The 23,122-nt window shown below is 38.5% G+C and overlaps 1 protein-coding gene across 7 annotated transcripts in view; it reads right to left on the minus strand.

Annotated features, from left to right (window-relative positions):
* st3gal3b (ST3 beta-galactoside alpha-2,3-sialyltransferase 3b) overlaps window positions 1–23,122 on the minus strand; it is a 57,677-nt gene that overhangs the window by 2,474 nt on the left and 32,081 nt on the right. For 4 of the 7 annotated variants that reach the window (XM_079877084.1, XM_079877086.1, XM_079877083.1 and 1 more), the window contains 5 exons: window positions 22,260–22,323; window positions 21,468–21,563; window positions 21,176–21,362; window positions 8,545–8,691; window positions 4,573–4,719 (listed from right to left, as the gene is read on the minus strand). In XM_079877084.1, the coding sequence (XP_079733210.1) occupies window positions 4,573–4,719; window positions 8,545–8,691; window positions 21,176–21,362; window positions 21,468–21,563; window positions 22,260–22,323 (641 nt within the window). The remainder of the gene's footprint in view (window positions 1–4,572; window positions 4,720–8,544; window positions 8,692–21,175; window positions 21,363–21,467; window positions 21,564–22,259; window positions 22,324–23,122) is intronic. The other 3 variants (XM_079877085.1, XM_079877087.1, XM_079877082.1) reach the window with 1 other exon arrangement.

Genomic DNA, 23,122 nt, shown 5'->3' on the forward strand with positions numbered 1-23,122 from the left:
TGATTGGATATTATTCTTATATAGCCTGGTAGAAATTGTGACATCATAAAACATTGTTGCCATTTGTTTTTTTATTATTTATTATTATTATGCAGGAATGTATTTAAAATAGCAGAGACTGTGAATCAGGTGACAAGAGAAAGGCCTAATTTGAAAGTAATTGCAGCTGCTTACATTAGTGAACTGAACTGTTCCAAATGTTTTTACAACACATTCACTATAACACTGAACTAAATCCACAAAACAATAACCTGAAATCATTCGGAATTTACCTTGCTGAGGGTGACGCATAGTTTAAATAAATCTTGAGAAGTTCATGCGGTGGAATAAAGATAAAAAAAAATAAAAAATATGGCTTGTATCCTCTATGGCTTGGGGTATCTTGTGTCACTATTATTACTGGCCCCAAAACATTTTATTGTGTCTTTGGCCAATTGCTGTAAATTTGCATTTAAATCCAAACATGTAGATCCTCCATAGACTTGTATTAGAGACTTGTATTAAAGACTGTCACACTTTAGATTAGGATCCAATTCTCACTATTAACAAACTATTAACTACTGCCACAAACTACTAGTTACTAAGTAAAGGTGGGGTAAGCGATATTTGAAAAACATTGGAAAGTTGGTCGGACTGACACAACAACAAACGTGTAGCCATTCAGCATTAGGGGGCGTATGGCGGTGGAGGAGAGAGAACAAGCAAGAGGAAGATTTGAAGAAAGACTGTAGAAAAAGAGATGGCTGAGAGACATTACAAAAACTGGAAAATGAAGGGTTATGATCAGGAAAGAGCTTTAGGACCCGTGTTAATATCAGAAAAGCTTTCCAGCACTGGAGAGAGCGGAGCGGGAAGGCCTGAAAACAGGAGAGGCTGTTGCAACTAACAACAAATTCTTGTTTGCATTTACTCTTGAGGATGCATGTTCATTTTTTGTGCTTCCTTGTCGTTCGTTCATCATCTTCACTTTATTTTTCGTGACGCATTATTTTGTTGTGCTTCTGCTACGATAAATAGACATCCACTCTTGCATAACGGAGGCCAGCTAGTGAGAGTAGTGCAGGCTGATGACTGCTAGAGAATGCAGTGTTTACTGTTTAGCATCCTTGTTAGTGCATCCGCCTCGCATGCCAGCGATCGCAGAGTCGGAGCAGGGCAGTTAGGATTGGAGGGTGAGCTTTGGAGGCGGAGCAATAAAGAGAGGGGTGTGTTTGTTTGTGTTGATTTCAAATATCAACAATGTTAAGCAACGACTTTGAGAAATAAAATACTGCACCTTTAATAGGAATAAGGCATCAATATGTGCTTTATAAATACTAATAACATATCCTAGTAATATGTATGCTGATAAGCAATTAATTAATAGTGAGAATTGGACCCTAAACTACAGTGTTACTGAAAAGACATTTGCCAAGTGTTGATCAGTATTGTTTTTTTCACAGATTTGCAGGTTAGCGAAGGTCAGTATAAATCATGATAAAAAGTTAGATTAATTCTTAGTTCCACAGCACTTCACATCCACTACTATCTTTTATTACAACAATAACAGAGCTCTGAGTCACAGGAGAGGGACTGAGTGTGGTCTGGGATCAGAGAACTGGAGCTGTATTGACTCCTGTAAAAACCATCCTCTCTGGATTTCCTTTAATATCCTATCGTTATTTAATGTGATTTTCAGATGCAGAATGCCACAGCAGAGGATCCACTGGCCTGGCAATGCTGGATGAAACCAGAGCTTTGGGTTCCTGTGAGAGGCTCTTGGTCCGAACGGTTGCGACCCCTTTGCCCCTGACAGGAGGTTCTGGGCCTGCTGGGGCCGTTATATCAGGCCAAAAGCCTCTCGTCAGAGTCTCTGACTGCTCAGCCCTTGTGACGGATCACATTCACAAAAAACCCAGCAGATTCAGGAGTAAAGTTTCACTCTCCGAAAGAGAGAAAAGGGCACAGGCCAAAATGAATGCTGGGTTAAGAGTCTCCTCAGGCCGAAATGCCTTAGGGAGAGAGAATCTGAAACAATCTCTTCCTTATGCCTCAATACTTTAAGAAACAGCTCTCAGCATCTGGGGTCGATAGGATTTGTTTAAGTTTTTGAAATAAGTCTCTTAGGCTACGTTCACACTGTCAGTCCAAATCCAAAGATTATTTGTGTATCCGATTAGAATCTGATCTAAAATTATTGACTGTCCACATTTGTGTAACGCAACTGTTCAGATCTAGCCTGGGTTTCCCCATGCTGCCTTGCGCGCAGCGCGATTTTATTCACGCTGCTAGGCAGCCTGGACACCATGGACCAGATTTTCCCCTCAAAAAGGGAACCAATCACAGAACGGGGAGGGAGCAGCAAGACGATGATGACATCTATGCGACACACCGAAGGAGTTTGTTTATATCTATGGATCCAACATGGCATTAGACGCGAAGTTACCTTTCGATGCAGCCTTAGATAGTGTTCTAAGTAGTTTAGAACGCAAGTTTATTTCGTCTTCTTCCTCGTCGAATTTCTGTCGCTCTACATACGTCATCTGGTATAACTGAAACGATTGGCTATGAGCTACGTACAGGCACATTTGATAGACATTCGTAGCGCCTAATAAACGGCTCTGGGCATTCGTAAACCACGCCTCAAATACGAGAAAATGAACATGTGGTTCCCAGACCACGTCTCAATGACGTGACGAGGTCTGACGTTAGCCAGGTTAGTTCAGATCCGTTTCCTATGCCACTTTTTAGTTTTCTGGAAAATTTGCATTGGTTTCTATGGCAATGACGTTGCGTTGGTAGGCATACGCCAAAAAAAAAATCCCAAAAAAAATCAACAACAACCACCACCACAACATGGAGGAGTTAGCAATACAGATGTTGTCTTATTTATGACATGACAATGAGTAGCCATCGTGCTGGACTGCTGCATCTTATAAGGCAGCGGCAGAACCGTAGGAAGCTGGTATGCGCGGCTTTATTCCATGCTGTCAAAATGCATGTCTGTGTTATATTGTCAATTTTGCTCGTCCGGCACTTTGCAACAACACAACCTTGTTTCTGCAGCGACTTTCAGCATATTTTCTTTAAAAACGTCTGACGTTTCTGTTTTAAGTGCTGTGAGAAAGTCATATAAACCACGCAAAATCCGATCAAAGCGATCAGACTGAAACAGATTTCCAGAAATTTTAATAGGATTTCAAACCACATGAATGTACCTCAAAACAGATTTGTAACAATCGCATTTCATGTGATTTTTTGCCATTCACACTTGCTAAATATGCACAAAAATCGGATTTGGTCTGACAGTCTGAACGAGGCTTCATGTTCACCAATGATCCATTTATTTGATCAAAAATACAGTAAAAAAACAGAAATAGTGTGAAATATTTAAATTTAAAATAACTGATTTTCTATTTTAAATTGTAATATCTAATTTATTCCTGCAATCAAAGCTGAATTTTCAGCATCATTACTCCAGCCTCAGTGTCACATGATCCTTCAGAAATCAAATCATATGATGATTTGCTGCTCAAGAAACATTTATCATTATTATCAATGTTGTAAGCAGTTTTGAGCTTAATATTTTTGTGGAAACCATGATTTCTTGCAGGATTCTTTGATGAATATAAAGTTCAAAAGAACAGCATTTATTTGAAATAGAAATCTAATTATGACTTTACTGTCACTTTTGATCAATTTAATGTGTCCTTGCTGAATACAAGTATTCATAAAAAAATTAAAAATAAAACCTGACCCTAAACTTGTTTTTAATGGTAATGTATATAATGTTTCATGATATATACGTACAGATTAAACTACTCAGAGAGACATTATATAAGTCATTTCCTCATAGGTTTTTCAAGTGCATTAATGTAAATTTCACATTTTCCCCAACAAACTGGTGAAACCTTTTACTGTAATCCTGGCATTTACCACTGAAAGCCATAGTCATAGAGTACAGTAGTAATGAATCCCTTACATCACAGCAGGGATGAAGACTCCAGTCAAACCTACATAGACAAATACTCTACACTGTTACAGTATGTGTGAGCTACTAGCTATACAAGGCCAACAGCTTAAATCCCATTTGTTTCAGTTGACATTACATAGCACACAAGTCTTAAACCGACAGAATACAGGCAGCAGGAAGTGAGTGAGTTCTGCATGAATGGTACCTGACTGTGATTTGACAAGGATGGGTGCCAGAGCAGTCAGGAGCTAACTGTGCGTTAACAGCTCTGTTTTATGAGCGTGCTTTTACAGCCATGGCAAATATGGGCAGAAAGGAATTTACAAAACATAACAACAAAGTTATCTACATATGGACTGATATGAGAAAAAAAAAAAGAAAGAAAAGAGGACAGCAAATAGCCTAGGACATTCTGCTAATGACATCATTGTAATTTTCCATAAAGTGAACAGATAAACAGACATTGATCAAACAATGGTCTGAGAACTGAGCTCACAGTTCACTTTACAAAATGTTGTGTCTATGCATTAAAACACCTCCACAACAAATCCACAGTACTGTTAGAAATGTTTCAATTTGACTTTTTGTCAATTTAACAAACAAACAAATAAAACTGTTACCTCTTTTATAGCAGACATTTTGACTGTTTCATAGTAGTGCAAGGGTGCATGAGGGGTGTTCATGTCATAGCCAAATCCAGCCACAGCGACCTCATCGCAGTTATGAAGAGCCATCGTTATGGCGACGGTGCCCAACGTTGGAATGTTCTATGGAAAAGAACGCAAGTTTACCATCAAGTACTAAGCATGATACTAAGAAGATAATACGAATGTTCTTAACCACAATACAATAACTTGCGCCTGTTTTGTGAATAGAACACAGGCTCATCCGGGTTACTGAAGTCGGCGGACTGCACTTTATGCTTGCAAGGAAAGTTGCTAAAAAATGCTGATAAAAAATTAAAACTCAAATATTTTGTGTACAGTCATTTAATTATGTCATCCGGTATTGCAGACTCGCTCTCTCGTTTCATACAAACGCAGCTACTGCCATTTTGAGAAAAAATAAATAAATTGTACACTAATGGATAAGATAACAAACGGGTAAGATTTTAAAACGGTTCTCTTATCACCATAAATATTTATGTGGTGAAATACTGCGTAATAAGTGGTATGACTGCATACCGTATCCCTTAAATGTCCGTCTAGTTTCAACTTGCCGCTTGCTAGCAACTGCTCTATCCGAAGAAGCTTTGCGTTTAAAGAGCTATTTAAATGCGTTTAAAAATATTTCACCTCATATCAATATTTAATGTCTAATTATTTACTTATGTGACAAGTAGCTGTATAATGATCGGGATAATCTACATCCAGCCGGTTGTTATCTCAGAATAAACCCTTTCAGGGTAATGCAAGACCCCTTTCCGCTTCGTGTCGGGGTCCTGATCACTCTATCAGGGTTTATTCTGCGATAACAACCGGCTGGATGTACGTTATTTCGTACATAAAGCACTATTTTAACATTTCTGGCATCGCTATCAAATTTACAGTGTTACATAAAAACCACGAAAGCAGGTTATTTTAATGAATCAGTTAAAAAGACTCATGAACTCAGAAGGTATCAGTCTAACAAATCATTTGAATCCATCAGAATGGTTACTGCATTAAAATTAGAAAACTGACTGGACATTTATATGGTATATGTGTGTTGATAAGCAGAATAACTATGCTTGCTGTGCTGTATTTTAATCTATTTAACATCGCTGTCTATGGTCTGCTCTGGTCCAGTTCTTCCGCAAAGTCTAGATAGCATTGTGCCAGAAGGAGTTCTGGCTTAGTTCTGGTCTGCAGTTGTTAACTCATCTTGAGCTGCGTGTGATTAACAATTTGCTTAAACAGACCCCCACCCCTGACACAGCAATTTCAGGAGGCAGACCTTCACTTCCTCATCTCCCTGGGGGAGTCAACCATTCTAAATCATTAGCTTACAGTGGCCTGGGGTCTGGTTCTCTCACTCACACACACACACACACACACACACACACACACACACACAATTAAGATCGTGTCAGTGTATGCAGCCTTAAGCAGGTGGGTGTTTGGAGTGCTCAAGGGGGGAGGCTGTGTCAAAATGTATCCCACCTTGATCAGTACCGTATGGGACAGCTTCCCTTCTGCGCTGCCCCCCTACCTACATAAACCTTAGGGGCCTGGGCTCTTCTCCATGTGCACTGCACATGTTCCACCATTGAGAGCAGGTTTGAGTTTTCAGGAGGTGGCCAAGCTCACACACAGACCCTTGTCTGTACTCGTGCCATGATGGGATGGCTGAGAGCTTCATCAAGCTATGATGCTAGTGGCATTTATCTACTTTCTCAAGTTCAATTTCCTGGGACTGAAAGTAAAGTGTTTTGTTAATGAGCTCTTAGTAGGCAAGTATTCGTTGTTACAGCCCATGTTTGAGATCTGAGGCATGTCACATACACTTCTTTTTTTGACAGTGCTGATTCCCAGTCCTCCCCGTGGGCTACTGCACACCCAACACCCATGTCTCAATAAAATATGTTTGCTAATGGGGTGGGGTGTTCTAAGTGTGGTCACAGCATTCATGAAATATTTTTATAGTAGAATTTAGTATGCCAAATAATATACAGTTGTGGTCAGGATTATTGGCACCCCTGGTAAATATGATCAAAGATCCTTCAGATTTTTGTTTTTTATTTTCATCTGATCTCCTTCAGATCTTTCATTCAAAAAATTCACAGAAATCCAACCTTTCATTGAATTAAACGAATTGAAAGTGGGTGTAAATCACATTATGAAATAAATGCTTTTTTCCCAAAACACACTGGCCATAATTATTGGCACCTTTTCATTAAATACTTTTTGCAACCTCCTTTTGCCAAGATAGCTCTGAGTTTTCTCCTATAATGCCTGATGAGTTTGGAGAACACATGACAAAAGATCAGAGACCATTCCTCCATACAGAATCTCTCCAGATCCTTCAGATTCCCAGCTCCATGTTGGCACTTCTCTTCAGATCTTGATTTGCTAGAATCCATGATACCATGTATCTGAACAAGATGTCCAGGACCTCCAGCAAAAATAGGCCCAAAACATTAAAGATCCAGCAGAATATTTAACCGTGGGCATGGGTTACTTTTTCTGTTCGCACCAAACCACTCTAGTGTGTTTGCTACCAAAAAGCTCTTTTTTATTTTCATCTGATCTTAGAACCAGGTCCCTTTTGAAGTTCCAGTCATGTCTGAGAACTGAATATGCTGGGATTTGTTTTTGAATGAGCAAGGAGGATTTTTCTTGAAACCCTCACAAACAACATGTGATGTACTGTAGGTGCTGTTTTTTTTTTTTTTTTCCCCAAGGCTTTCTGACCCCAAGACTCAACTAATCTCTGAAATTATCCAGCTGCGATCCTTGGAGAGTCTTTGGCCACTCTAACTTTCCTCTTCACAGTGCACTAGGATGATATAGACACATGTCCTCTTCCAGGCAGATTTGTAACATCTTTAGTTGATTGGAACTTTCTAATTATTGCCCTGATGAAAATGGGAATTTTCAATGCTTTGCTATTTCTTATTTTTCTTACCACTTTCTATTTTGTGAAGCTCAACAATCTTTTGCTGCACACCAGAACTATATTCTTTAGTTTTACTCATCGTAATGGATGATTAAGGGAATATGGGCTTTGTGTTTCCTAATATTTATACTCCTGAGAAACAAGAAGTCCCATCTAGACAATTTCATGTTTCTAGTCTCCCTGGTGTGCTAAAATTTTTTTTTTTTTTTTTTTTTTTTTTTATATTAATGGAATATACTTCAGAGACATTTCACTCATAAAAATTTCTAATTGTGGCCAATGTCTTTTAGAGAGAAAAATGATTTCATAATGTGATTTCCCCCCCACTTTTGCTTCAGTGAAAGGTTGGATTTTTGTGAATTTTTTGTATGAAAGATCAAAAGGATAAACAATGCAGATTTATTTTTACAGCAATCTTTGATCATATTTACTAGGGGTGGCAATAATTCTGACCACAACTGTACAAGGTTCCCACCTCTTTGAATCATTGAATTTCAATGAAATTGAATTCCAGTTGTTTGTGATTATTGGATAAGGATAATCTGCAAATCTGCACTCAGTTTGCTACCTCAATTGTGATTCATACCTTTTTTTTTTTTCTTTTTTTTTTTAAATCTAACTCAACTTACGCCTGCTGTATTATTTTGAGATTTGAAATTCTCCTTCTTGAGATTTGCTTTGTCCAGGTTTGGGCTAAATAAATGGCATTAGCTCTCTCCACCCATTGGATTAGTTAAGCTGCCTTTGACCTATGGTGATCTTTATAATAATTACAGGCTAATTGAGGAAACACGTGTCTAAGGCTTCCTGTGACCCCTATTAACATAAGATTGACTAAAGGCATTGCCTGCCATTTTGGTTCAATAAACTGGAGCAGTCCAACAGTTCCTTTCGAAAGAGCTACTGGTTTTAGCAGTCAAATTCTCTTGCATTCAATGTGTTTAATGTAAACAATGTTATGAAGAGTACCGAAACTTAATGAGCATGTTGCTTACCCCTTTACCCATGAGGCCATTGTTCTGTGGAAGGCCAATAAACTGGAAGGAAGCCTCTTGTATGAAGAAGGGGTTGAGGATCCGTATCTCAGAGGGATCCCGGGGCACATAGTGCGCTACAGACTTCCAGAAGCCCTCTGTTCCCTGCTAAAGAAAAGAAGAAAAAAGAAAAAACAGAGTGAGAGAGAGAGAGTGAGAGAGTGAGAGTGAGAGTGAGAGAGAGAGAGAGAGAGAGAGAGAGAGAGAGAGAGAGAGAGAGAGAGAGAGAGATTATGATATGGTCAAATGAGACAGCACATCCAAGTTTGATCACCAAATGCATCATGAAAAATGTATGGAACATTTTTGTTTCATCTTACAGCAGAAGTGAAGAAATCATCTCTTCCATAATCATGAGTTCAGGCACAAAGCCTATAAGGTGCCATCACTGCATACTGATGGCTTACGCGTAGACGGTTTTCATTAAAAGTGAAGCAAGCCGCCCAGGTTGGGTGAGCCCACAGGAAGTGGACAAATGAAATCCTGACCTCCACGAGCGTTCGGTGAGCAAAGGCCCCCAGCTTCTCCCATAACAATTACTCAGGAGACCTGCAGAGTGCCATAGCTCAGCAATTATTCAATCTGCGACCTGGCACTGTGATCATCGGGTATTAGAGTTCTGACTAGACGAGCTCTGCGAAGCCACGGCAGCACTGCTGGCAAACAGCCAGCCAGGTCATCGGACTTAATGGGAGTCACCTGTTCAAATAAGCAGACTGCCTTTGATATAGCCCAACAATAGGAGCAGCTATTGAGCCGAACGAACGGCTTTGAAGCCGTTTTGGAGGCCCCCGCGCCCACAACAAGCCATGGCAAGAAAACATCATCTCTTCTGTCAACAGTACGGTTTTGCTGAACAGAAGCAGAAATTCTGGGGAATGATGAAACCACAAGCAGGTGTAAACAGGGGAAAAACTCGACAACAACAATACAATCATGAACTCAGAACCGGTGCATATCTACGTAACCACTGACATCCAGAGTAAAGTACAAACTGGACATATCTTGCCAAGCTGAAGTATGCCTCCATCCAGAATGTAACAGTATCCGAAACAGAGTATGAGCAAACATGTGGGAAATGTGCTGGCATCCGAAGCCAGTAGTGTTTGGTGTAAGAGTGATAGGATGTTTGAAGAAGAAATAAAACAGGAAGTCCCTGATTGATTCTTTTAAAATCACAAGTGAGGATGTCTCTTTAAGCTTTGACATTCCTTCCACTAGATCAGGCATCTCATAAATATGGTAAGATAGTTTCCTTCTCGAAAGAGTTACTCTCGTGACTTACATAACCTACATGCTATGGAAAAAATGAGAATACTCGTACAACGGTACATAACATTAAACCTAGGATCAATCTTTCATCAAAATTATTGAGTGTCTACAGAAGCTTAGGTACAGCTTACTATAAATCCTTTCAAACAACACTGAACACTGTATTGTTCTGCTTGTCTATTCATTCACTATTCATATATTCATTAAATATCAAGTACTAAAGGCTGTCAGCATTAATATTCTCAGCCAGGCGTGTTGAGGACTGTGACTTTTATAAGCAGTTTTTAAACATGCCAGGCAAACACTCTTGTGTTCAGTGGGACAATAAAACACTACATTTTTATTAGACATACAGTGGCTTGAAGAACAATGGTTAGCCAAATAAATGACTGCCATTGTCACAGCTAAATGTAAAAGACAAATCAAAACAAAAAACCCTCTAAATGGATTTCACAACATGTTATAATAGTTATAGCGATAATGAGTAAAAGTAGTGCTAAACAGAAAAAAATAAATAAGTAATGCTATTTATATTTCTGTGCTCGTTTCACAGCTGGAAACAGTACTGGGAAATATCAACTAAAAATACAAAGTGCACAGTAGGATTTCATCAAAGCATCTGAAAAAGCCTAACCCATGAGTTAGTCTAGAGCCAGACTAGTTAAACAGGTTAAATAAAAGATAGTAGTAATTAATGAAGTGGATGGTGTAAGCCTTTATATAAACCAGGAATAGGTTTCCTGTAGCTCAAACAGTAGAGCATGGGGATAACAATGCACAGATCATGGGAAATATATAAATATATGTAAACTACCATTCAAAAGTTAGGGGTCAGTAAGATTTTGTTTGAAAGAAATGAATACATATACATTTTAAAAGTACATTAAAATGAAAAGAGTAATTTTAAATGGTAATAATATTTCACAATATTACTGTTTTTACTGTGTATTTGATTAAATAAATGCAGCTTTGGAGTACAGACGAGACTTTCTTTTCTTTTCTCAAAAACATAAAAAAAAATCTTACAGACCCCAAACATTTGAACTGTAGAGTACCTTGAGTGCAAAGACATTTTGGATAAAAGTGTATAAATGTAAATGTGCCTCACGGATAAAAAAAAAAAAAAAGGATATTTTTCTTACACAAACTCATCGCTTCGCTTCAGAAGGCCTTTATCAATCCCCTGGAGCCGTGTGGAGCACTTTTATGATGGATGGATGCACTTTAATGGACTTCAAAACAGAAACAGCCATTCACTGCCATTATAAAGCTTAGAAGAGCCAGGACATTTTTATTATAACTCCGATTGTATTCGTCTGAAAGAAGAAAGTAATTTACACCTAGGATGACTTGAGGGTGAGTAAATCATGGGCTAATTTAAATTTTCGGGTGAACTATGCCTTTAAAGACTGTGTTTATACCTTATCTTCCTCATCGTGTGTCTTCTTGCAACACGGCGTGACACCATTATTGTGGAATGTATGAAATGTAAAATTTGAAAAATTTGCCGTGTCTCGATTTTCTTATTGCCAACTGTTTTCAAAGGACTGCACCAGCCTGATTCTGGTTTGCATTACAATCCCACCAAAGCTAGACAAGGTCATTCTAAACATAGCTCCATTGTTGACATCATCTACATTGGTTCCGCCTGGCTTTACTCCAGACCTCTCATCGGCATTCCAGGGAATCGCAGCCAGGAGTGCAGAGAAAGAAAAAGTGAGTGAGATACCCTGATTGATCACCTCTCCAAATCCTCAAAACCACAAGTGGTCTGCACTGCAGGAACTTTAACAACCGCCACACTCTCGTCAAACAGGACGGCCCCTGTAACTGATCTATTTAATAAAGCAGCAGGTGAGAGAGGCCTCTCAATTCCCGAACGCAGCTCCAGCACGCCCTTAACAAGCTTCCAGCATGGCCGCCGAGTGTTAAATCACTCCATAAAAATCACAGGCCACATCGCCGACCTCTCTCTCCGTCAGCCGCTGGAAACGAGAGGTCAGGGTGAACATTCAGCGGTGGCTGGGAAAACCTGTTCCTGACTGCAGATGTGCGGTGAGAAAAATCTTCCCAGGAACACTAGAGGAGGATTTTCTGTTAACAAATAAAATTATAATTTGCATTGACGAACCAGGAGTGGAGAGCCTGAAATTCAATTACAGCATTTAACATGTAAAATAAGCCTAATATCTAGATCAGGTTTTCCTATTGGTATTTTTATGACAAGCCGTGATGAAACAGACAAAGCTGGATATCTTTTCGTCCGTATTATGAATTTGCGACGTACATTCTAAAAAAAAAAAAAAAAAAAATTCTCACCAGAGAAAAGTCTGTCATTTCACCGATATGACATTTTCATTAATAATTTCAAGGTCAGAAGAAATAATAAGAATAAAAAGAAACCTATGCATGGAAGATATGTTCACAATAACGATCAATAACATCCATGTAGAAAACTGAATTTTCATTTCATACTGACTTGCCTAAAAAAGCTTGTCAAAATAATAAAAATGTAGATCTCATGATTGGTTTCTAAAGAGCCATGGAATTTATACAGTTCATGCACTCTTTTAAAGTTTGAGACATTTAAACATTTTTCCTGATTGAACAGAATCATGGAAATTACATTTAATGTTTGTCAAAACACAAAATGACGTTTAGTGCTGACAAATTTGCATTTAAGATCTTAAGTTTCAAGAAGGAGTGGTTGATGTTATTTGCATTGAAGTGTGAAATGCAGTGAGAAAGGTATTTGATATGTTCTCCTTTGACATCAGTGTAAACACTTCTGATTTCTTTAGTGTTATGCAAACGTAGATAGTGGGGAAAGGCAACAAATACAAACGCCAAACTTCATTATAAAGAAGCTGCAAGCCAAAAAGTTAATGCACAATGAGAAGAGAAATCTGGCGTTTTCAGAGCTCAGCTGGGTGGAATCAAATTTGGGGAGGCAGTGCTGGGGTGTAATGAAACACCCTTTTTCAACAGCACAGGTCAATTTACAATACAGTTTTTTAAAAAGTGAAATGTCAAAACCGCAATAAAATAGCCAGAAAAAAAATCATCAGTTTTCCCCTGATATTAAAAATATTGTGATTGTGATATTTCATGAAGTTCCTTTAAACACAGTAGATGTAGACTGAACATCAACCACTATGGAAACCACTATGCTTTTTATTTGTACTTTTATTTAGATTTACTTAATTTTTGTTATGAGGTTTTTTTTTTTTAACCTTATTTTTAAAGCTAATATTTAATTTTGGTCACACTTTATTTTTAGGTGACGTAATTACACATTACTATAGTGAGTGCATTATGCATAATTACAAGTAACTAACCCTAAACCAAAACACTAACTCTTAAAATAAAGTGTAGCTTTTATTTTTATTTAAGTTTTATTCAAATTAGTTTAGTACAACTTAAAAGTTCTCATCTAATATTTATATTTTATTTCAGATTTATTTCAATTAACAAAAACAACTTTTAATACTTTTAGTTAACAACACAGCATGGAAAGTGCTCTAGATCATGTTGTATAGAAGGTACACAACTTAGATTTTCACCAGCAAAATTGTCGCAAGGAGTTACCATGCAGAAAACTTCCTGCATTCCTAATGGATAAGAAACTGAATCCGTGTAATTTAATGCTTGCTTCTTTAAAAGGGGGGAAAACCTCAAGTATACCTTTGATCAGGTTTACACTTGACATGGTCAGATTCGATGAGAAAAGTCTGCACCAAGACTTCCTTTCAAAAATGATGCGCAAGGAAATCTAATCTGGTCACAGAGGGGCAAACAGGTTGTCAATGGCCCATTCCCACAGGTGCTCACGAGAATAAAAATAGTCAAGGGTTCCTTTGTAATATGAAAAATTTAGCTGTTCTCTTACAAATAATCACAATCCTTTCTCTCCGCATCTCAAGATACTGCACGCACACGGTTCAAGCAGAGGAAAACACACGCTATTTTGAAAAAGTTTCCTGTTTATCTTTAGGGTTATATTTAAAAGGTCAATAAACTTGGGAGGTACACCGTTAAAGTGAAATGATCTTTTTTATGGTGTGTGCTCTAGCCGACTGAGCTGCAATCAAAGCCTGTCTTCTAGAGGCTCAGGCACGCTGTCAGACAGATGTTGTTCCTGCTGCTCTAGTTGCCATGCTCTGAATGCCTATAAACATATCAGGCCGGATGACAAATTTGCAACTGCAGCTAGGCCGTGACATATCAACATGCAAATTTATACCACCACAGTCAGAGATGAAGCCTGATAAGAAGTGTAAACCTGCACTGGCAAAGAATTTCACCCTAGGCTCTGCATGATTCATATGAACTTCAGTTTGTATATAAAGCTCTGAAGGTTTACTCTGAGGGCCCCAGCAGAAATGTGCACATTTCGTGGAGCACTCATCCACAGCAGGTCAGGTTCGTGAAATCTAGATCCCGTTGCTCTTGACCGGGTCAGGAATCCAAACTCTACTGGATACTCAGATGACACTCCTTTTGTGAGCAAGAATCTTAGCTATTTGCTCTTTTTTTGTCGCCTTTGTCCTTGTTCTGACCTTTCTTTGCCTTGAGAGCCGTGACTTTCTGCTTTACAGACTCCCTTGGGTCATCCAGTGTATGCATCTTCAGTCTTCAAGGAAGCAAACAGGACAAATGGGTCAACTGACATCACTCAGGCTTTGGAAAAAGCGTGTTAGTAGAAGGAAAATCAAAAAAGTATAAGCAAAGCATAAGGTTGTATCCACATTACTGTCAGACCATCTAACTGATATGTAAACTGAACAATCAAAGTTTATTTCATCGTTATGTGCCATTTAAGAATGGGTCTTGCCTTAAATAAGACTCAAAATAGCCCCAGTTTGTGCTTGTCAAAAAGCATTAAGCACTGGTTGCATTTCAGAAAGAAAATCAAAACGTAGTTGTGTTTGTAGAGTTAAAGCTACAATATGTAATATTTTTCGTCGTTAACCTCTTACAATAACAAAGGTGTAGGTTGATGACGCATAAGAGTAATTATGGAACTTGTTGTCATGCTGATGAATCTAATAATGTTTATGGATGAGTGAAAACATTCACATTTTTAACTTGACTGTGGTATGAAGCATGGCGCGATTGCTAATAAGAGACAGATATCAGTGCCAGATGCGAGTCCCACGGATATAAAGGAATAAGGAAATGTAATTCTACCGAACTACCCGCAAGTGCAGAATTACTACTCACACAGGTCAGTTTATTTGACGAATTAAACTTGTGAGGTAACGCAGCGCAGTTTCACTTGGTCTACACTATCACACTAAACTGCATTTGAGTGTGTTGAAAGTTATAATGTTATTCTATGTGTTAGTTTGTTGGCTATATGAGACTAGCAGTAAGCTAGATCAGTGGTTCCCAAACCTGTCCTGAAGGACCCCCAGCACTGCACATTTTGTATGTTGCCCTTATCTGACACACCTACTTCAGGTCTTGCAGTCTCTACTAATGAGCTGATAAGTTGAATCAGGTGTGTTAGATGAGAGAGAGAGACATCCAAAATGTGCAGTGCTGGGGGTCCTTCAGGACAGGTTTGGGAACCACTGAGCTAGATCAACATTAGAATAACATACTGATCATATTCTAATATTTCATTATGTTGAGCTATAAAACATTGATTCGTTTTATGTACATTTGCTCACCTGTCTAATAAAGTTCATGCAAGATGCTTGACTCTGTCAAGTCGAAGTTAGTCACGGACGTAAAGCTCTCGAAAACGCCACACCGATATTGATCCTTGTTTTAGTTCTCCTTTTGTCCCAAAGTCTGCTTGCCATGGTCCATAATGTTTGAATGAAACAACAACAGCGTGAGCGTGCCGCTAGACGTAACGCAGTTGTCCATGTCTGTCGCCATGGTTATACTATGGCAGAACGAGCAGAAACCTGTGTATTTCATACATTCCAATAACATTTCACCCTCCAAATGGCTTGTTGTAAAGTCAACTTAGTTGCAGGTAGACTGCGAAAAGTCAGCCAATCAGATTAGAGACAGTAATTATTAAATGGTCAATTGCAATTTGCAATTCAACTGCAAATGGCCAGTGTTTGGTCCATTGGTAGAGACATAGCAAAGCATACCAAAGGACTGGTTAAAAGGTCTGGTACCATTTTTACTGCCTCAAAAGTAATAAAGAGACATACAAGTGACTGTTTGGCTGATGAAAGCCTGGTTGTTGGCATGTTCAGAAGCAAACAACCACGTCCCCTTGTTAACCCCTGGCTTGCTGCCCCATACAAGTGACTGGTCAATTAGGTCAAATGGAGAGACAACACCTGCATCAAACTCTAAAAATAGACACGTTTTCACAAAAACACCACTACAAAGGGCTTGAAAATGCTGACTTGCAATCAAGCTACAAAGAGATCAAACGTGCTGACTCTCAATGACCAAAAGTGACAAATAATGAAAGGTTTCATGAAGCCTGTTTCAAGCTTCAAAAAGAATGTACTATTATTCCCTGATCTTCCCTTCTAGGGGGCTGTTAAATCAATGAATGAATCATTTAGAGGAGTTTTGTGAATTGGATCAACGGATTAATTGAAAAGAATGCAAAGAATGACTCGTTCATGAATAAGTCATCGCTATTTCGCTCATGAACGCCAGGTAGGGCAGATTCCAACAATGTCAGTCCATTTCTCACAATGCTATTGACTTTGAAGACTTTGAATATAGTGAACAAGCCTTATCAGTACTCTTTATGAGTAGTACTTCTGTTGCTTTCTGCTTTTTTTTTGGTCTCTTTACATTAAAAAAGACTGTTCAGGATTGTTTTTAAATTCCCCAGGATGACTATATTATGACACATTTTTTTGGGTGAACTATCCCTTTAAAATTTCGCAAAAGTGCTGTGAGTCACCTTTCCTTAAGGATTCATGTGTAAACAAAGGCACACTCTCCACAGGCATCAACAGAGATAGTCATGCACACAACAGTGTGTACTCCAGGAGTTAAATACAAATAAAGCTACTACAAACTAAACCACAAGATACAATGGGGCAACTATTATACAACTTGCAATGCTATGCAACACGCCGACACACGGAAAGTACCTTCAATAAATGCCAAAAGCGCGAGCCTGAAGGAGTGTCTGATAAGTGACATACTTTTGCCTTGCTCTTACCATGTAAGGCTGAAATAATAAGGGATTAAGACATATGGAAGAAGGAAGTGATGGGTAAATATATTCAGAGAGAAGCCAGAGGATTACCTAGTCAATGGTATTCTGAATGAAAATAATTATAGTGGGAGCCACATGCTCCTCCGCGACCTGTAGGACTCGTTAATTAAGTACGCTCTTATCACACATGACGGCTAGCCCATTGCCCATTTTCAAATCAGGCTCCTTCGTATGTTTTTACATCAGTGACCTCTGAGGCGTTAATCCATTTTGAATGACTAAAATAGGTGAAATCAAGAGAACAATGTGATGCGTTTATGGAGTTTTAACAAATCTGAGTTGTGTCGAGTGTTAAGTGTGAAAGTAATGTTCCGAGTTCAAAACGAATTCAACTCCGTGACCACAGATTAAATGGGATTTAAGCTAAAAAAAAGAAAAGAAAAAGAAAAAACAGTTAAAAAATATATATATACGCATGGATAAACAGTTCACTATAGATTGCTGCAATGATGACATACTGCATTTTTGTAGGCCAACCTGAAAGTTAGCATCACCCTGGTTCCTTCATTGGAACCAGGCTTTTCCAATCCATTGGCTTTTGGATTATTGCAGAAAATAAGCTCTGTGATTAAAAAAAAGCTTATGATTCTTACACAACTATACTGAATTTTGAAGCCTAAATACAAATCGCCAGAAGTAAAAAGCTAAACGTGGGCTATAAACGAACTACACGGTGATTGCATGACTTCAATGTCCCCACCATTAAAATTCCAACAAATGTTTAAGTCCTTATTTAAAACAAGTAATAAAAACTCAGTGAGTGTTTTAGCGCAATTTTCTCACCTCATGGGATCACAACACTAAGAGATAGTAAATCTTTTCCTGGATTTTTTTTTGTGCGTTCCCGAGATTAGACCTTCCTTAACATAATGCCGAAAACCCGAAGTCTCTAGGTGGTCTGGTTGAGGAGTAGATAGAAGAGCAAGATTGGTGCGCACAGACGCACAGAACAGAAATCATGAGTTAACAAATCGCAATTTGTCCGGTGGAAAATTGCGCTAAAAAACAAAAAAAACAACATTTTCCCTGAAAGGTTGAGTTAGAAGAGTTTGCAAGAGCATGATTATAAATGCAGCGAGGCTGTAAGTGGACTAGTGAGTAGACCTGAGTTTACCTGTTCGGCGTGATGTATAATGTCCCTGACAACCTTTGTAGTCCCATTTAGCCACTTGTTAGCGCATTTACTTTCGTTTTGTTGTTTGTTTATTTTATGATTATAAGTTTGTTGGAATGTTCGCCGGTTCACATCCCCTTCTTCCCATAAAAACTAACCTTGTTACAATGGCTAATTTTGATTTTATGTCGGCTTTAATGCACATTCATGATATTACTGTTAAATATTCATCACATGCATGTTATTCCAAAAACATAATTGTTTGTCTTCATAATCTTTCATCAAAATGCAATAATTCGACTAACAGGTGGTTTGCATTTGTGAAGAGCGCTCATGCCTCATAGCTTAATATTCAGGTGAACTCCAGCAAGATTCTTCAATGCTGGGAAGACACCCGTCTACTGTTCTGTCAATACGAAGTTACGAACTGAAAAGGTTGGCATTCCTTCCACCCTTGAGCGTCCACAGCGTACAAAAGAGCAGCAGAGAGAAAAAAAAAACCTTCAAAGCTGCAAGCAGCCACTGTTCAAAGTTACATCAGTGTGACTGTTTGAGATGAAGAGAATGAGTCGTCAGTGCTAGTCAAGGATTACACTGAAGTCTAAAGCTACGTGCCTTTCTAAAGCCAACTGCCCACACAGTCGCACATGCCTTTATGTGTTCATCTTCAAATGAAAGACGTCGCCACACAATGGATCTCAATCGCTGTTGTCACCGATTGCATAAACAAAGCGCTTTCCATTTCACCACCAGGTTTCTGCCAATAAAGGGAAGCGTTTATATTTTGGCAAAGTAGCAGCAACATCACCACATGTCAATCAACAGGATTTTTCTTTGTAGCGAAGAAATTTTCAAAGATATGTCGTAAGATCTAAATAAGACTTGGAAGCGGCCTGCAGGGAATGTATTTGTTTTCAAACATGAGATGAACTGTATACTGTTGTTAGGGACACAGTGTTTGATAAGATTATGTGTGATTAAGCATGGTGATGAATAGCTGTTATTGTTTAGAGATTACTCAAATTACTCAAAGAAACATCTGCGGTACGTATAGAGTGCACAAACTAGATAAACGCCTAGTCAGATTTTCATCTGGCCCTAAAATACCACCCTTCGCCAGTTAAAAATAAACACAGCCAAAGTTAAACTGTTTGAGAAGGGAGCGAGGGAATGCGAGGGGCTCTCGGAGTCTGACGTTGATCAAGAGAGAAGAATAGAAGTCAGTCGTTTTTCATCTGTAAGAATTCACAATAGTGATAGGCTTCATTTGTCAAGTGACAATCGGTTAAAAACTCCACTTTAAACATGATACTCTTACAACTTAATACATGCACAGGAGGTCACGTAGACTAGCTGGATATAAACATCTTTTACAGCTGTGGCTGTCTGCCGAAGGAAGAAAAACAATCAGGAACTGCATTTTTACATTTTCGGAAGAAAATCTGAGTGCTGCTTGCCTGAACAAAAATCACTGCCAGGGGTTTTTATGCAGTTGCTAAGGTGTTCTTAGTGGTTTATGTCAATTGCTGTGGTTGCTAGGGTATTCTGGGTGGTCTCTGTGATATTCTGTTTCTAGATATGGCTTGGGTCCCTCCTTCATCGTAAGGCTAAGAGTTTATTTTGCCCATTTTACTATCCATCGGATAAAAATCCAACTGCATTACAGTGATTGCTTAGAAAAGTAAAAGCACATGTAAACGTTTGCATGTAACGTTGCAAAAAGCTGATTTTTGGTATGCATGTAAACATAATTCATTGAGGACGAGTTACATACCAAAGCTTAATATGACCAGCAATACGAGTCACGCTTGTCTTTTTTATTAGCAAACGTCAGGTATCTAGAATATTCTTATTTTTATTTCCATTTTTACAACCAAGAACCTCCCGGTTAGATTCCAGTATGGCTGGAACATCCAATGTTCCTTTTTCAGGTAAAAAAAAAAAAAGCTATTCTGTTAACTAATACTATGGTTTTCATCAGTCACCATCCTCTGAACGCTGTTTCTAACATTATGGCAGACACATTGGAGCTTTCTTGACCCCTCATTTGGTGAAGGAAATTCTTCCTTCCATGGGATCAAAGCCAATGTATCAGAAGCCAGAGGGCAGATCAATTATCTGAGCACTTTCCACTGTCCAGCTTGTTACGATCAGATGTTCAGACAAATCTGGCTCTTTCAGGGGCCAGAGGGGAGGGAGGGTGATCAAATAGCTCTCTATTTTTCTTCCTCTGCCAAGTCTATTGCACACTGACAAATGTCATCCTGTAAAAAAATCCAGAGCTGGTCCCCTGAAAGCCCAGCAGCTGTGTTGGCCCGGGAACTCCTGAGGCACGTTGCCGCCAGATTCCCACTTGACAACAGGGGAAAACAAGCAGGTGTGCAGCTGAGGAAGACAAGTATATCCGAAAAGGGAGATTATGGGGGAAACCACACACGCCTTGACCACAATTACATGGCAGAAGACTGGAAAAGAAAAAACACGTCCTTGAGTAGCCGAGTCAGCCGACTCCAGAGGAGAAAGGAGTGCTTATGCTTGCTCTTTATGTGATAAGAAATGGGATGGAGGCAGAGCCATTAAAACTGTGTGAGATAAGAGAGAGCTCATTCAGACGTGCCGACCCTCCTGATTAAGAGGCTAATTCACAAGATGTCAGTCAAACCTGGAAGGAGAATGTTTTACCACACGCTAAAAATGAGACGAAAGTCCTTGAACAATAGAAGCCTTTTCTTCTATAGCTATTCTTTATCAAAATCCTTTAACCACAAAAAATTCAATGCAGTATTTTTTTGTTGGATGGCAATATTAACATTACTCTGAATTCATAAATGATTTCAAGTTTAATATAAGTTAAAGAAAATATAGTGCAGAAAATGGGCCTGTAAAAACAACTGGAATCATTCTACCTCCCACTCAAATAAATAAGGAGACCTTAACAAGTAAACAAAAAAAACAAAAAAATACAGATTTTACTGAGGGAAACAAGGTCTTACCAGTTTCTCTCTGTTGACCATCTGTCTCAACCATTTAAAGTCGAGAGGTTTGAAAGCAGAGAAGACAAAGAGGGAATCTTTTTCATAGCGTTCAGGCTTCTGGATGGCCCCCTCAGGATAGGTTATCCTCATGGTGGTCTTAGTACCTACATCTCTGGTGTAACCATTCACTGGGGCCTCGTTGAGTCTAAAAAGTGCAAATCAGCTGCATTTGTGTCTACAATTCTTTTGTTTGTTCTGTTTATTGATTTGGACATTAAAAAAGCAGAACATGGTGACTGTGTGCACTCACCTTACTACAACATCGTATTCGTCGATGCGGGATCCTAAAGACTTGTTGCTAAGGATACCACCATTACCTACTATTACACACCTTTTACAACTCAAACTGCAAAGAGAACATATGAGAAAAAAGGTGCATTACTCCAAAACCTGCATACATCTTTACAACCATATTCAGCTATTAAAACTGACACAAGCCTAACCTGATATTGCCTATAACTGTAGTTTAAAAAATGTCAGGTCAAAGATGATACACTATATACATGCATTATGCAGACCATGACAATCAGAGTCAGTCAGAACATTTTATGCTTAATACACATTAAAACATACACACATAATTATTTTAAGAAATGAATTATTTTATTCAGCAAGGATGCATTAAACTGATCAAAAATTACTTTAAATAATTTTACATTATTAAAAAAAGATTTCCATTTCAATTAAATGCCTCCTGGAATCCGTAAAAAAAAAAAAGTATCACTGTTTCCACAAATATATTAAGTAGCTGTTTTCAACACTGACAATAATAATAAATGTTTCTTCAGCATCAAATCATATTAGAATGATTTCTGAAGGATCATGTGACAATGAATAGGCTACTGGATTAATGATGCTCAAAAATTCAGCTTTACCATCACAGGAAAAAATGAAATTTTTAAATATATAAAAATTGAAAACAGTTATTTTAAATTGTAATAATATTTCATATTATTAATATTTTATTGAAATAAATGCAGGCTTGGTGAGCATAAGCCTTATTTCAAAAACCTAAAAAAAAAAATAAAAAAAAAAGTCTTACCTATCCAAATCTGGACCCAGTCCATAATTCTTTGTGGAAGATAAAATAACATCTATGATTCTTTCTGTAGAGAGAGAGAGAGAGAGAGAGAGAGAGAGAGAGAGAGAGAGAGAGAGAGAGAGAGAGAGAGAGAGAGAGAGAGAGAGAGAGAGAGAAAGAGAGAGAGAAGAGAGAGAGAAAGAGAGAACAAAGAAGATGAAACAAAAACATCTCTAAATGGTTACGGCTCTAATCTGACTTGAATGATTTTCTCCATCATTAATCTACACTTCTGGTGGTCTGATGGAGAAGCATGATTGTATTATTTGCTTGGAGGCTCCTGGAAGTTGTATTAGCAACTGAAAATAGGTTACTGACACCTTGGAAAAACCAGTCTGTAAAAGTGGAACACCATTTGCAAACAAGTAAAATTCCTGTGCCAAAGACTTCAATTTAATGCTCTACAATGCCTTTAGTATGTCACCTCGTGATGTAAATTTACAGAGCTGTTTGGTCATAGCGATCATTCCTCCGATACCCTCGAATGCATTCGTGGAAGCCACAGATTATGCTGCCTGATATCAGCGAAGATACGGGATTTCCTAGTAAGGCTGCATTAGTGTGATCCATTGAGGTAACTAAAGCATCAGTATGCATACTATAAAAGGCCAAAGATGAGAAAACGGATTGAAAAAGTGCTAATTCAAGGAGTACGGACTTGCCCATTTTCTCAAAATACCTTTTTGACTTAACTTTATTCCAAATGAACAAGAATCAAGAAGGCAGGACATGGAGGGAAACACTTTGGGAGGTCTGCTAGGCACTTTGCAGTACGTGTGAGGCGCCAAATCTACATCTGTACATAATTCTTCCTTTTTTTCCTC

The sequence above is a fragment of the Squalius cephalus genome (genome assembly GCF_949319135.1).
Source record: "Squalius cephalus genome assembly, chromosome: 7".
Lineage (NCBI taxonomy): Eukaryota > Metazoa > Chordata > Actinopteri > Cypriniformes > Leuciscidae > Squalius > Squalius cephalus.